Source organism: Haematobia irritans, chromosome 4, assembly GCF_050003625.1.
Source record: "Haematobia irritans isolate KBUSLIRL chromosome 4, ASM5000362v1, whole genome shotgun sequence".
Lineage (NCBI taxonomy): Eukaryota > Metazoa > Arthropoda > Insecta > Diptera > Muscidae > Haematobia > Haematobia irritans.
Genome location: NC_134400.1, coordinates 59,215,431 through 59,230,941, shown reverse-complemented (window position 1 = coordinate 59,230,941; position 15,511 = coordinate 59,215,431). Strand labels below are relative to the sequence as shown.

Below are 15,511 nucleotides of genomic sequence, written 5' to 3'. Positions count from 1 at the left end.
GGAATTTTCAATTCGAAGCAAAACACAAGCAATTTAAAGTGTATTCGAACTCAATAACTTCACGACAAAATATATCGCTTTCGTTAGCGAAAAAATATCAGCTGAAATTCGCTTATTTACTGTTAAAGACCCAAAACCTCGAAAGTGTCTACAACAATTTAGTACTTGATGTTAATTTGGTAAAACTAGTAAAGGATACAACTAACGATCAATATTTAACTTTGTACAAATCTGTGACACACAACGGTTATACCTATATAGAAAAATCATACATCGCAACGTATACAAATGACATTAATATTTTTAAAATCATTGCAGTTTTACGTTCTCAAAACAGTATTCCAAGCTTCTTTTGCGAAAGAGTTACTGATGTCAATTATAAACCACATTATATTTCCTACGAAATAAGTCTGAATTGCAATGAGAAACATGAAGTTATAAAGGCAGATGAAGTTCTGGGTCCATCTGTTTTTTCTATTAAAATGCAAAGTGGAAAAACTTATATACGTCTTAAGGAATATTTTAAAACGATTTAGTTTGCAAAACAGTATTTTTATTATTATAACCCCAACTCAATAAACTTTTTTAGACATGGAAGCTTTACATCGTGAAGAGGAAACTGAGCTGCGTACTCTATTACAATCTTGGAATTTGCTTCAAGTATATGAAAAGTTAGCAGGTAATTTGTTTTTACAACATTTTATTTCAGTAAAGTATATAAAATGTTTTTATCTTTAGAACAACATTGTTTTGTACCAGTGTTAAAAGTTATAAAACGGCACCAACTTGAAAAACTATTATATGACTTTCCCGTTGGTGTTCAAATTTTATTCGAAACCTATTTAGAGTCCTGGAGAGAAGATTTAAATTTAACAGGGCTAGACCAATTCGTTTTAAGCTCTACTCCCAAATCAAATCATTCTATTTTGAATTGCTCTCTAAGCCCATCTAGTAGCTTGAAACAAGAAACGACTTCACATGATATAAATGGTATCCTTATGCAGTCATCAACCGGAAAAATCTTGGTTGATTATTATAAACAACATGGAATCTTCAAGGAATCGCAAAGAAAGGTACTAATCCGGACTTTAGCTAAATATTTTTGCGAAAACGACATAGCACTACCATTATCTGAGAGTTATTTATTAGAAAAGCAAATATTGCAGACCTTTCCTAACGAGAAACTGGTAAGAATCGTATTAAATGTCAATTTTAATATTTCATGTATAATCGAAATATATCCACATATTTTATCCACATATTTTTGCTAGGAGTTTTATAGAACGTCAAAACGAGGACGAATTTACGCAGCAATTTGTAATATAAAAAGCGATATGAAGAAGGTTATGGTTAATCATGAAAAGAAATCTTTGCAAACAATCTCAGAAAATGAACTCATAGGTAAGAACAATTTATTTTATATTTTTTAATTTACTTTTTTTAAGATTCGCTAAAATAAATTGCAAAATGATTTAATGATTTTAATTAAAATTGTTTATATTAAATTTGTTTTAATTTATTTTGAATTTGTTAAAACTATTTATTATGTTGATATTTTAGTGAGTGTACTAAAAAAAATAATTTCCACGTTTTTACATATATTTTAATTATGATTGATTTTATTTATTCTCAATGTAATCTAATTTTATAGTTAATTTTCTTAACAATTTTAAATCAATTATGTGCCAAATATTAAAGTAATTAAGATTGATTTTTTGGTGTTATATTTGTATAATTTACATTTAGTTAATTATATTAAATTCATTTAATCTTAATTTTTATATTAAAAATAAAAAAATATTTTTTCTCAATTGTAGAACCTGAAGAAAACGCAGAATCTATTAGAACTTCCCTAAAAGATAGCGCCCTAAGCGAAGATGACTATTTATGTTCTTGGAAACATTGCCAAAGATATAGATTTTTAGAAATTGAAAAATATGATGTCCGCGAAATTTTCAACAAGTGGCCAGAATATTTGAATCCAATGGGCCAAAAACTGGTAATGTTTAAGAAATGTAATTCTCGATAGGAGAACATTTTATTATTACTTGTCTTTTAGATTAATATTGATTTTAAAATCAAATATCCGGATAGTCAAGAGTTTGATGATAACTGGGCCCTATTTTCTGGTCAACTTGAGTCCTTGCTAAAGAAAAAAATTTCTAAAACATCAACCTATGGAAAGCGTCTAAATGACATTGATGAAAATACAACGGAAGGTATTTTCCAATTCAAATTGCTTTACGTTTGTTTTTTCTAACAATCATTTTATTTCCCAGATACCAGACACTTAATATTGCGTTTATGTTTGCATCAATATTTACCATCGTCTAATACCACTGCTGGAAAACCTCGCAAAAAATTCTCGCTCCAGGATTCTATAAACTCGTTTTCAATTTTTGGACCCTCAAAAGATGCAATATTGGAAGAAATTGAAAAAAAACGTTGCTCCAAAAATTATTGTACAACCATTTATATTGTTAATTGGTTCTGTAGATAAGATATATGAAATGTTTGTTTATATTAATGGCTATACTATCAGAACAAATTCTTTATTATCAGCTGTAGATCTTTGCTACAAGTTAGGTTAGGTTAGGTTAGGTTAAGGTGGCAGCCTGATTAAGATTCAGGCTCACTTAGACTATTCAGTCCATTGTGATACCACATTAACTAAAAGTACCTATTACATATGGGCACTTCTAGTTTTAACCGCTGAACCTTCTTGATTATTTTTCTTTGTTGAACCAACCAGATTGTTCCAAAAACAGTAGCAGACTGCTTAAGTTAACGTTTTCCAGATCCGCCAGCAATCTGAAGCTATATGCTCCTAAAAGTTGCTTGCGCTTTACACAAAATGCAGGACACTCACACAAGAGGTGTTTAATTGATTCTTTTTCCTCCGCATCATGACAGCTCATACAATAGTCATTATACTTCGCGCCAATAGTTTTTGCAAAATCGCCTATCAGACAGCGACCCGTTATAGCAGATATCAGGAGTGATATCTGACGTCTCGAGAACATTAGCATATCTAGTGTGCGGTTTAAGTTGAAATGGGGCCATATTTGCTTGGTGTCGTTACAACCCTTGCAATTCTCCCATCGAACATTTGCCATCATAACAGCCTTCTCACGCAGCATGAGCTTGCAGGTAGCTAGGGGCATACCAACAAATTCTAGTTCCCCTGGAATATGTAAGGTAGTCCCTAGCCTTGCCAACTCATCCGCTTCGCAGTTCCCCGGTATGTTCCTATGGCCAGGCACCCATATTAGGTGAATATTGTACTGCTCAGCCATCTCATTGAGAGATTTGCGGCAGTCGATGGCCGTTTTCGAGTTGAGGAACACAGAGTCCAAGGATTTTATTGCAGGTTGACTGTCTGAGTATATATTAATGCCCACATTTTTTGGAACATTACTTCTCAGCCAATTCGCCACCTCTCTTATTGCTAATATTTCAGCCTGAAAAACACTACAGTGATTAGGTAATCTTTTCGCTATTCGAAGCTCCAGATCATTAGAATATACTCCGAACCCCACTTGTCCATCCAATTTGGAGCCATCAGTGTAGAAATCTATATATTCTTTATTCCCCGGGGTCTGTGTGCACCAAGCCTCACTGTTGGGGATTAGAGTCTCAAACTTTTTGTCGAAAAGTGGACTCGCCAAAGTGTAATCCACTACGTTAGGCACATCTGGCATTATTTTGAGGACAGAACTGTGACCGTAACCTTTTTCCGACCACAGCGATAGTTCGCGCAACCGCACAGCCGTTGTTGCAGCTGACTGTTTGGCCAAAATGTCTAAAGGCAATAGATGCAGCACGACATTAAGGGAATTTGTTCCTGTCTTGCTGAATGCGCCTGAAATACACAAACACGCCATACGCTGAACTTTATCTAAACAAGTCGGTTTCTGAAGTGCCGGCCACCAGACTACAACACCATATAGCATTATAGGTCTAACCACTGCCGTGTATAGCCAATGCACAATTTTTGGTTTCAGTCCCCACTTTTTTCCTATTGCCTTTTTGCACGAGTACAAAGCTACAGTTGCCTTTCTCGCCCTTTCTTCAATATTAAGCTTAAAGTTCAGCTTCCTGTCCAAAATAACGCCAAGGTATTTTGCACATTCACCAAAGGGAATTTCAATACCCCCTAAGGAAATTGGCCTAACCGTGGGAGTTTTGCGATCGTTGCAGTACATGACTAATTCTGTCTTTGCAGGATTTACCCCAAGACCATTGTCTTTCGCCCATTTCTCAGTCATCCGGAGGGCCCTCTGAATAATATCTCTGATTGTGGATGGGAATTTTCCCCTGACTGCCAGAGCCACATCATCTGCGTATGCAACCACTTTTATCCTTTCTTTTTCTAGAGTAACCAGAAGGCTATTTATAGCAACATTCCAAAGAAGAGGTGATAGAACTCCTCCTTGGGGAGTGCCTCTGTTCACATACCTTTGTATGTTTGCTTGTCCTAGTGTGGCTGAAATACGTCTCTTCATTAGCAGTTCGTCTAACAGCCTGAGTATACATGGATCAACATTCAGAGTTGTCAGTCCATTTAATATCGAGCTCGGATGGACATTATTGAACGCCCCTTCGATGTCTAGAAACGCCACGATTGTGTATTCTTTGACAGATAGTGAGCTTTCAATAAAGCTGACTAGTTCATGTAGTGCGGTCTCAGTAGACCTGCCCTTCGAGTATGCATGCTGTCCTTTCGAGAACAACCTTGAATCGATGCTAGTTCTAAGATAAATATCTATCATCCTCTCCAGAGTCTTAAGTAGGAATGAGGATAAGCTGATTGGTCGGAAATCCTTCGCCCTCGAGTGAGAGGCTTTTCCCGCTTTAGGTATGAAAACGACTTTTGTTTCCCTCCACTTTCCTGGGATATATGATAAGTTGATACATCCTTTATATATCACTGACAACCAGGGGATAATTTTGTCAGTTACAGCTTGTAACTCCACCGGAGTAATTCCATCAGGTCCGGGGGATTTGAATGGTCCAAAGCTATTTAGCGCCCATCTTATTCTAGTTTCCGATACAATTTCCTCGACAGGAAACGACCGCTGAGCAACTGTGGCACCGCCAGTACATGGTTCAACCGTCTGATTCCCAGGAAAATGTGTGTCCAATAGCACCTCCAGCGTCTCCTCACTGGACGTTGTCCAATTTCCCTCCGATGTTTTAATGAAACCTGGAGCGGAGTTGGTGGATGCTAGAACCTTCCGTAGTCTGGAAGCCTCGGACGTATTCTCAATACTGCTGCAGTAGTCATTCCAAGAGTTATGCTGAGCCTTTCTCAGTTCTCGCTTGTATCCTCTCAGATTCCTCTTGTAAGCGTCCCAGTCCTCAGGGGCTCTGGTGGACTTTGCCTTGTTAAAGAGCTTCCTGCAGGATTTCCTCATATTACTTAATTCCGTAGACCACCATGGTGGTCGATGTTTCCCCCTTGGCTTTCCTCTAGGGCATGCAGCTTTCAGTGAGATGTTGAAGGCCTTAGTAATCCGCTCCACTGCGTGTTCGATATCTTGCACATTTCTCATATTTGTCTCTGTTATTTCCGGTATCATCATATTGAACGATTCCCTATACCTATTCCAGTCAGCTTTCCTAACATTTGGCGAAAATATGGTCTTGGTGATATGAACATCAAATTTGAAACTGATGTAGCGATGATCTGAGAAGCTGTGTTCACTTAAAACATGCCACTCAGATATCATTTCATTCAGTTCTTGCGAGGCCAAGGTGATGTCCAAAACCTCTTGCCTGTTTTTAGTGACAAAGGTTGGGGCATCTCCCTTGTTGCAAACTACCAGATTAGTACGCAAAATAAACTCTATTAGCGACTCTCCCCTTGCATTAGTATCACTGCTTCCCCATATACTATGATGCGCATTCGCATCGCATCCCATAATGAGTTTCGTCTTTGTTTTCAGTGACTCCTCAACTAAGGTCTTAACGGCACATGGAGGCATCTCCCTGTCATGTCCCATATAGACCGAAGATACCCAATATTTGCATTTGGCTATTTCTAAATTGACAACGACAGTGTCTGCATTGCACATTGAAGGAAGCAGAAACAAGTTAAGCTCGTTTTTAGCAATTATACAGGCTCGAATTACATCATTACCAGTATACTGCAATAGTTTGAACCCCGGAGTACTTAATTCACATATTTTGTTTCTATAAACATATGGTTCTTGAATAAGAACTATGTCTATGTCCCCTTTCATCAGGAGAACTTTTAAGGCAGCACATGCACCCTTACAATGATGAAGATTTATCTGGAGGATCCGTAGGACCATCGAGATTTTCAACAACCGTCACATCAGCCGCTTCAATCGAGTCATCAAGAATGTCCTCTTCAGAGATATCGGTGACTCTCGCAATAACCATAGGTTCGACTTTGGTGAGTTCTGAGGCAATAGAAGCCTCCTCACGCATACGGTATCTATCCATGTCTTCAACTTTGGTATCTCCCTCGACTTCGCAAGAGGATCCGCTTACTTCTGATTCAGACAGAGGCTTGTCCATTTCTGAATCCTTTAGCTGATCGTTTTTATACACCTTCATTTGGATATAATGAAAGCCATAACATACACGGCCCTGGGACTTTGCCAGATGTGGCAAAGACTGAGTGTTCAATATAAACACTGCATGCCGTCTTGGTCCATCCACTTCATCCAAACGGCCAACCTTCCAATCAGCTGTTGGAAGATCTGGATTGCATCGTTTCAGTCTATTTAAAATAGATTCAGGGTCAGAAGGGTTTGCAGGTATCCAGGCATGTGCTCTAGGTCTAGCCGGTATGTCTTTCTTCTCGACTAACTCTAGAGCAGCTCCTTCCCAAACTTCACCAATTAGTATCAGAGCAGCTTTAAAACATTCTATAGACCTCTGGTCCTCAAATGCGACTAGCTTAAATCGTCCTTGATACCAACCAGCCTCTTGGTGTCGAGGATCTGGGCCGGGAAACTTTTCCAGCACCTGTGAGTAGACGACAGACAGAGCATTCTCAATTTCCCCCCATTTTTGCTTTGGAACCATACCGTCCAATGCTCCTTTATTAATGATAGCCATCACAAGGCTATCTTTAGCAACTGAGGCAAACGATCTTTGATCCCTTTTGGAGGATGGCAGCTCATCCGGCGATCGTTCCCTTTTTCCAGTCTCAAGAATTCCTTGAGCCCATTTTAAGGAATCGCTTTGTTTAGCCGACAGCGTGCTTGGGTCGACTGATCCTAACTTCTTTAGGATAAACAAAGCATTTCTGCGTTCCTTGAATCTCTTTCGTGAGGGATTACCTCCTTTTGATGTCGTTACCTTAGAAAAAGTTCGACTTGTCAGAGTGTCGCCACCTGTCGACCCGTCTACAGGTCGACTAATTGGGCCTAACTCTTGGTCATTGCCCAGATTTATAACTCCAGTCGATACCCGTCCACTGGGCCCTGAAGTTAGCAACCCAGTGGATGACTTGGAATTTCGCTGCATGGTGGCTTAATATCCCACCATACTTGAAATTCGTAGTAGGTACCTATTACGATGAGTTTATCCGCTATTGAAAAACACGTCCGTTCCGTTCGACGGTTGAATAGAGAATCTTGCTACAAGTTGTTCTTTGTATTCAATTTAGAGTATCCGCCTGAAGCACGAATGTTTTGGTCATTTATCGAAAGATTTTTTTATAAGATGGATGCTTCAAAATTACATACTAGAATTACAACATTATGCAACGAACTATCTCACTAAAGTTTTTAATTCACATAAGATATTTGTAACGCCAGAAGTGATATTAGTTTTTTAATAAGATTTTTATTTATATTATTTTTAAAAATTCAATTGTACGATGTAACCAATGGTACAATGTTAAAGAACAAAACATAAAATGAAATTTTATTGAATTATAATTCTTTATTTATTTTAAGTTTATAAACAAAATACACTGCAATCGAATTTTTATGTTTAATTGTTGATTTTTGAATTAGTTCATACTTTTAGAATGCAATATTAAATTTATGCTAAAGTATGTAAATATTAAGGAATATTGTATGTGCATAAATTCCTTAATATTATATGTGAAAAATTAAAATAAATTTTCATTTGCTATAAGAAAAATTTCATTTATATTATTTAGGCATACATAAAAAATCGACAAAAAGGGAAAGAAAAATGTGGTGAAATACATGATTTATTTCATGTATAGTATGTACAAAATCATAAAATTCGACAAAATAGGAAAGGAAAATGTGGTGAAATACATGATTTATTTCATGTATAGTATGTACAAAATCATAAAATTCGACAAATTGGAAAGAAAAATTTCGTGAAATACATGATTTATTTCCTGTATAATATGTACAAAATCATATTAGTCAAGAGAAATGAAAATTAACTTTCATTTAAAAAGTAATTTTTTTCATTTATGTTATGTAAAATTACATATTTCCGCAGCGTCGGAAGGGATGTATTTTTCATTTATAAAATAACGCATTACATAAATAGTATGTATGAAGTTGTACTCATTGAAAACCAGTATTTTTTAAATTATGAACTTTTTTCATACAATTTATGAATCCCGTGTTTGGAAAATTTTTGGGAACACTATTCATAAAATAAATGTATTATTTTTTTGTGTGTACGTGACATCATAAATGTATTTGTAAGATAAATTCAAATCATGATAAATTTTCTGCGTATAATTGTAATAATTATATATATATTAATACGCTACACTTTTTTTTGTGTACATATTGTGGGCGTGTGAGAGGGTATTGTGTGGAAAATTTGGTATCAAATGAAAGGTAATTTTCTGTAGATATGGCGAATCGTTTTAATTTTTTAAATTGATGCATTTTTCATGGAGAAAATTGCATTCTAAAATTATTGACGTTGTTGTCGTTGTTGTGTTGTACTTTGAGAGTGAGAGCGAGAGAGTTGTTGTTTGGTTTGTGTAGCGTGTGGGTGTGTGTGCATTGTCTGTTGGCTTTTGTTATGCTGGCATGGGGGAGAGTAAGTTTGAGAGTGATAATGTGAGAGTTGATTGGAAGCAATGAGAATAATAGGATTGTAAGATGCGAATAGATAGGGTGGGTGGGGAGTGGGTGGTTTTATGTTTTACGTAGTAAAGTGATCAGTTAGTCGTGTATATTTTCTAAAGGCGCTGGAAATAGTAATTTTGGAAAGTAATATTATATTTAATTTTGTTAAATAATATTTAGAACAATACATTAAACAATTTTAATTTAAATTTATTTAAGCCTACTTCTATAGGGATGCCATATACGGATATATGGTTGCTATTATTTTGGAAAATTTTAACTAATTTTTTTAATTGCAACATATTACAAATAAGCTAATTATTTTTGTCTAATTGAAGAAAATGTATTAGAAGTAATAATGTTTTTTGTGTAAGAAAATGTCATATGTTGAAAGAAAAAATTGGATCCAAAAATTATTAAAATGTCTTTAGCGCTGTACGAAATTCAAGGCAGGTAAAAGTTTTGTAAAATTTACTCATTTGAGAGGCTTATGAACACAATTATGTACTTTATTTGCATAAAACTGTTTTTCTTATTTTTAGTACACGCCAATAAAGTAAGCAAAAAATTATTCATCTAAGGAACACTTGCTTACATTTGGCAAAATTTAATTAAAATCAACTAATCTTTATGAACTAAAATAAAGTTCAGTTGGTATGAAAGCCCCCTTTTTTGATACAGTGTCAGAGTCATTGGTATTAATAGAGAGAAGTGAGTGTGTTACAGAAATAGGAATAATAGGATTGGGTGTTATATTGCTAAACACTATTCACAGTACTGTGATGAGAGGAGTGTGGTTGTGGGAGTGAAATGTAAGAATGTTAATAAAAGTTTTTGGTTTTAAAATACAAAATTTTGAATCGGTTTTCAAGGTTAATGGAGATTTCGATTCGAATAATAGATCGATAACCGATAATTTTTGCATTTATACAAACTTTGGGCAAAAATAAAGGAAGGAATGAATTAGTGTAACACACGCATACTATTTTTTTCACCCTTACCAAACATTTTATAAATTTATTTCTAATTCTACTGAATCCAATATAAAATAATTGAGGCGAATCCACTTTTACTAATTTTAGTTGAAGAGGGTCGGTTAATAAATACGGAAACTGTTGGGAATAGCTTTAAATTATCCATTCTACAAAATTGTCCTAAGGAAATTGTATAACTGTGCGCCACATATATCTTATTCCACATTAATTTAATCAATTACAATATCAGTTTCAAAATTTAGAGAGGACAGTTTTAAAGCTAAATAAAAATGCATGTGACACTATTAGTGCATATCATATGATATGTGTATAAACCCCATTTTTCTGTTTATGAAATAAAGAAATACAATATTCACTGCCACTTTAAAAAAGTTTGTTTAGGTAAGATGAAGCATACAAATAATAGGGTATGCTTTCAGTACACGAGCCATATTGAATATATATACTAATCTCCTGAATCGAAAATAAAATATATGGAAATTAAATTATAAAAATCATCATAGAAAATCTGTGTGTATCTTTAGGAGCCTCTTTTATTTAGTAACCTTTAGTTTTTCACATTAAAAAACATTTGGTTGTTTTATTTAAAGACTGTTGGTTTAAAAGTAAGGAAGTGGTTTTCAAATTAGTGTATGCCAATAGTTTTTTTTTATCATTTTTTGATAAAGATGGGTATTATGTTCATATTATCGACGTAAAACAGCCTTTTTCACTGTTAGTTTCCTTTAATAATTCATTTTAAAGAAAAAAATACAATTATTTTATGTTAGCTTGATAGTAATGAGGACTGAATTTTTTAAATTTATGCTTTGGACCATTCCCCACCACGTTATGATATTTTTTTTTTTTCAAAAAAGTTATAATTTCTTATTGTTGTTTCAGATTTATTCTCAATTTTAGCGGATAAACTCGACCTTTATACCCACCTTAAATGAGTAAAAAACACTACTCTTTATAAAACTTTCAAAAAAAGCGTGGCTACATTTGTATAAATAGTGCGCCACTTAGATCATACTCCGATTAACTTTACTTGCACACAATATAGAAAAACAATGTAAAATTTTTTTCTAACTAAAGAGAAGTGTATAAATTGTATGATAAAGAGTTCGCTAGAGTTCCATATCACCTCTATCCCACGGTTAATGGCTTACAATGCACTCGAGTTTCGAGTGCCGGGAAGGCTAGTAATTAATTAATTCACTGAAAACGTAGAGTATAATTCATATATATCAATTCAGAATTTGTTATACCTCACTAAAATTATAATTAAGATAGGGTGAATTCATAGAACGGGAGAAGAACTAGTTAGGCAGAGAAGGTGCCATAAATAATGATTCCTAAGCTCGTATTTTTGGCAGTAGGAAGACCAGCACGTGCGATTCCTCCATCTCGAATAATCCTGGAAAAGATATCGGCACCCAGTACAATCAATCAATCGACCTTTTTGGAGTAATAGTACATATACTGCTATTGACTCTTAGAGTAGTCTCTATAACGAAACTTGGTCTACACACGAAGACAAAACGACTGGGCAAATTGTTCCGTTGTCCAACTCGAGGGTCATCAGACCAAGTTTGTCGACATATTTTTTAGCTATGCTGGCAATCTTTATCGTTTAGCATTACAAGTTGCACTTTGTCGTAATATAGCACTAAGTGAGGTTGAGCTGGAGTGGTTTTGGCCAATGGCGTTGGCTTATTTGATCTCGATCTCTCAGATGTTTTCGTTGATGTCTTTCGGCTATGCTGCCTAGTCGATGATAAATGGTCCCTGTTTCGTTGTTTTGGAGCTGATCTTAATCTTTCGTGCATGTGTAGTAGAAAGTGATGTCGCTGATGACAATACCCGTATCCCAACTTCGTAAAGCACGTCCCTTGTGAGTGCGAATGGGCCAAACAATTGGAACAATAGCCGCATTTTTTCTCCACCTCCATCCTCTCGCTAGTATTCATGTTGTGGAATCGCCAACAATATTTGAGTGCGTGAATCTGACGACAATATTTGAGTGCGTGAATCTGACGGTGTTTGAGCTCTTTTGATAGTTTTCATTCTTCTGTCAAAGTGGAAAGATTAGGTGTTAATAGCAGTCAGTATGGGATTCTAAAGAAGGAATAATATAGAAAAAATATGTATGATAAAATGGAGTAATAAGTTATAGTCATAGGAACGTGAGAGGAATGCGATCATTGACTATAAGGGATAATGACCAACTTTGTAACTGGCCTCGTTATTAAGCCTTTCTGGGCATAAATATCGGCAACCCTAACTCGTCCATCACTACCAGGATATACGCGAGTAATTCGACCCAGGCGCCAGCAATTTGGTGCAAGTTTTCATCACGGATGACGACAAGCATATGTTTCTTAAGATTAGCTTCGGACTTTTTCCACTTGTGCCTCTTTTGGAGCTCTTTTAGATATTTATTCTTCCACCGATTGCAAACATGTTGGTACATGGCTTTTAACCTTTGCCACCGATTTTGAATGGAGAGCGATGGCTCTTTCACTTCAGGATATATTGGAACTAATATCGGAGACTCAATCAAGCATTGGCCAGGAGTTAGTGCATTTATATCAGATGGATTTGGAGAAAGTGGAGTAAGAGGCCGAGAATTTAGACACGCCTCTATTTTAGTCAGTAGGGTCTGGAACTCCTCAAATGTGTACTTTAGGGATCCCGCTGACTTTTTGAAGTGTTGTTTGAAGCTTTTGACACCCGCCTCGCAAAGACCCCCATATGGGGTGCTCCAGGAGGTATGAAGTGCCAAGTTATATTTTGATGGGCGTAGTTGCTGGGATGCTTTTATAAAATCCTTTGCAAGAGATCTGGATGGTCCAACGAACGTTGCCCCATTATCCGAATGCAAATGAAGTGGTCATCCCCGCCGAGACACACAACGACTGAACCCTGCTAGAAATGCTGCTGTTGACAATTCTGAGGTGGCTTCGAGGTGTATCGCCTTTGTGGAAAACACACACAAATATACACACATATCCCTTAGTCATTCGAACAGACCGCCCTGCGTAGTTTTTGATTTCGAATGGCCCAGCGAAGTCGAATCCAGTATAGGTAAATGGTCGTGAAAGTTCACATCTTTCGGGCGGTAATGCAGCCATAAGCTGGTTTTGGCATTTCTTCTTGTATATCACACAAGGTTTACAATGGTGGAGAGTAGTCTTAATGAGATTGTGGACTCTTGGAATCCAATACTGTTGGCGGACAATAATCCGATGGATAAATTTAATCAACAATCTGGAGTACTGGCAAGCATAAGGGAGGATTATGGGATGTTTTTCATTATACGATAATGATGGTGATGCTTCCAATCGACCACAAATTCGCATGACTCCTTCCGGATCGATGAATGGATTTAGATTTAGCAAAGGACTCGTTGATGGAATGGATTTTTTGGAACTCAATGCCAAATATTCATTTTGATAATACGCCTTTTGGCATATGGAGTTGCTTACGGACTTGGATAATTTCTGAAATCGACACGGCCATAATGTTTCTGGAATAGCTAGAACGGAATTTCGGATGTGTGGCATAAAGAAATCGGTACACATAACATATAACCTGCAATGCTCTATCGAATGATGAAAATCTATCCAAAACGTCCTCGAAGTTACTAAAATAAGAATAGAAGACCTTAAGAGCCTTCCTTTCTACACTAGTTTCAACAGAGGTGGGAATTTTAACTCTTGGCCAATTCTCAGAGGGCTCAGAAAGCGATGATGGTCCATTTCACCAAGTGGTTTCACCCAACAAATCCTGGGGAAGGGAACCCCTACTGGCAATATCAGCTGGATTTTCACCAGATTGTACGTGAAACCAGTTAGAGGGATCAACGACCTGCGTAGTTTTCGACATCCTGTTTGCCACGAATGTATTCCAACAACAAGCAGGCTTCGATAACCATGACAGGATAATCGTAGAGTCTGTCCAACAAAAAAGGGAATAATTTTGGATTTCTATCCGGGGAAGAATGCTATCAATCATTTCTGCCAAGAGACTAGCACCACATAATTTCAAACGGGGAAGCAACAAAGTTTTCAGTGGTGCTACTCTAGTTTTGGATGCAATAAGATTCGTGAAGATAAAGCCCTGATAGGATATGCGTATGTACAAGACGGCGGCAAAAGCTCTTTCGGAAGAATCTGCAAATCCGTGAATTTGAATAGTACTTTCTGGACAATAGTGAAGCCATCTCGGAATTCTAATGGAATTTATATGGGAGTAGTTATCCTGGAATTGCTTCCACATACGTAAGGCTTCCGATGATATTACCTCATCCCAATCAGTCCTGTCCAACCAAATTTTCTGCATAATTATTTTCACTACAAGTACACTCCGCTAGGTCGAAAAGCCTAGATATTTGGGATAAAACCTCCCTCTGCGTGTACACACAATCCTCCGGGAACTCGGTCACAGAAAAGTAGAAATAGTCCAATCGGGCGTTCGTATCCTTAAAGTTTTCGCGGAACTACGATCATCAAAGTCCAGAAAATCGGAATACAAAAGGTCTTCTGCAGGTAGACCGGCCAGAATGCTTTTGGAGTTGAAAGTCCACTTCCTCATGACAACAGCAATGCCTAAGGCTTTGATAATCTCTTCCCTGCAGTCGATAGCTGTTTGAATATCATGGGCCCCTACTAAAGCGTCGTCGACATACATGCATGTCCGTAAAACTCGACTTGCCAGTGGAAAGTGTCCTGGATGTCATAAGCCAACTGGAAAATCGTTCGGAAGGCAAGATATGGAGCACAGTTGACCGCAAACGTAACAGTTCTGAGTTCATAGTCTCTGAGAGGCTCCTGTGGGCTTCTCCTGTACAAAATTCGTTGGAAACGAGCATGGGAGGGATGTACAAGAATCTGCCTGTACATTTTCTCAATGTCACTGTTAAAGACAAATCTATGGAACCTCCATTTCAATATAAGATTTGTCAAATCATTTTGAAGAACGGGGCCTACGTGGAGACGCATTGAAAACCACTCGAACCTTGGTGGTCGTACTCTCCGGTTCAATAACCGCGTGGTGGGGCAAATAATAATTGCGTCCCTCTAAAGCCCGAGCATCGAGTTCAATAGGAGTCATATGACCTAGGGATAAATATTCGTCAAGATTCTCGTCATATCGCGGTCTTAGGTCTGGGTTTCGTAGCAGCCGCGCCTCATTACGATAAAATTGGGCCATAGCCAACTGTCTAGATCTGCCCAAACATAACTGTTGAGGGTGCCCTTCCTTGAACGGAAGGTATACAGTATAACGCCCTTCACTGTTCCTACACGTGGTTTCTCTATATAACCTCTCACAAAGATTATCCGATGGAGACAAAAAAGGCTTCTTTGGGACGTTCTCCACCTCCCAAAACTTTGAAATTTCCTTGTCCAAAGAAATTTCACAAAAGTATGAAACGAAAGTAGAAAAGGACGATGAATTTGAAATTGGAATGGGACCGGTCAA

At 36.9% G+C, this 15,511-nt stretch overlaps 1 protein-coding gene across 1 annotated transcript; it reads right to left on the bottom strand.

The window, feature by feature from the left end:
• Positions 1–12,275: 12,275 nt before the first annotated feature.
• LOC142235427 (uncharacterized) lies at positions 12,276–14,371 on the bottom strand. Its single transcript, XM_075306679.1, has 4 exons — positions 13,794–14,371; positions 13,622–13,673; positions 13,061–13,530; positions 12,276–12,870 (listed from the first exon to the last, which is right to left on the bottom strand). The coding sequence occupies exons 1-4, from the start codon at positions 14,369–14,371 to the stop codon at positions 12,276–12,278; spliced, it is 1,695 nt and encodes a 564-aa protein (XP_075162794.1).
• Between the last annotated feature and the right edge of the window lie 1,140 nt (positions 14,372–15,511).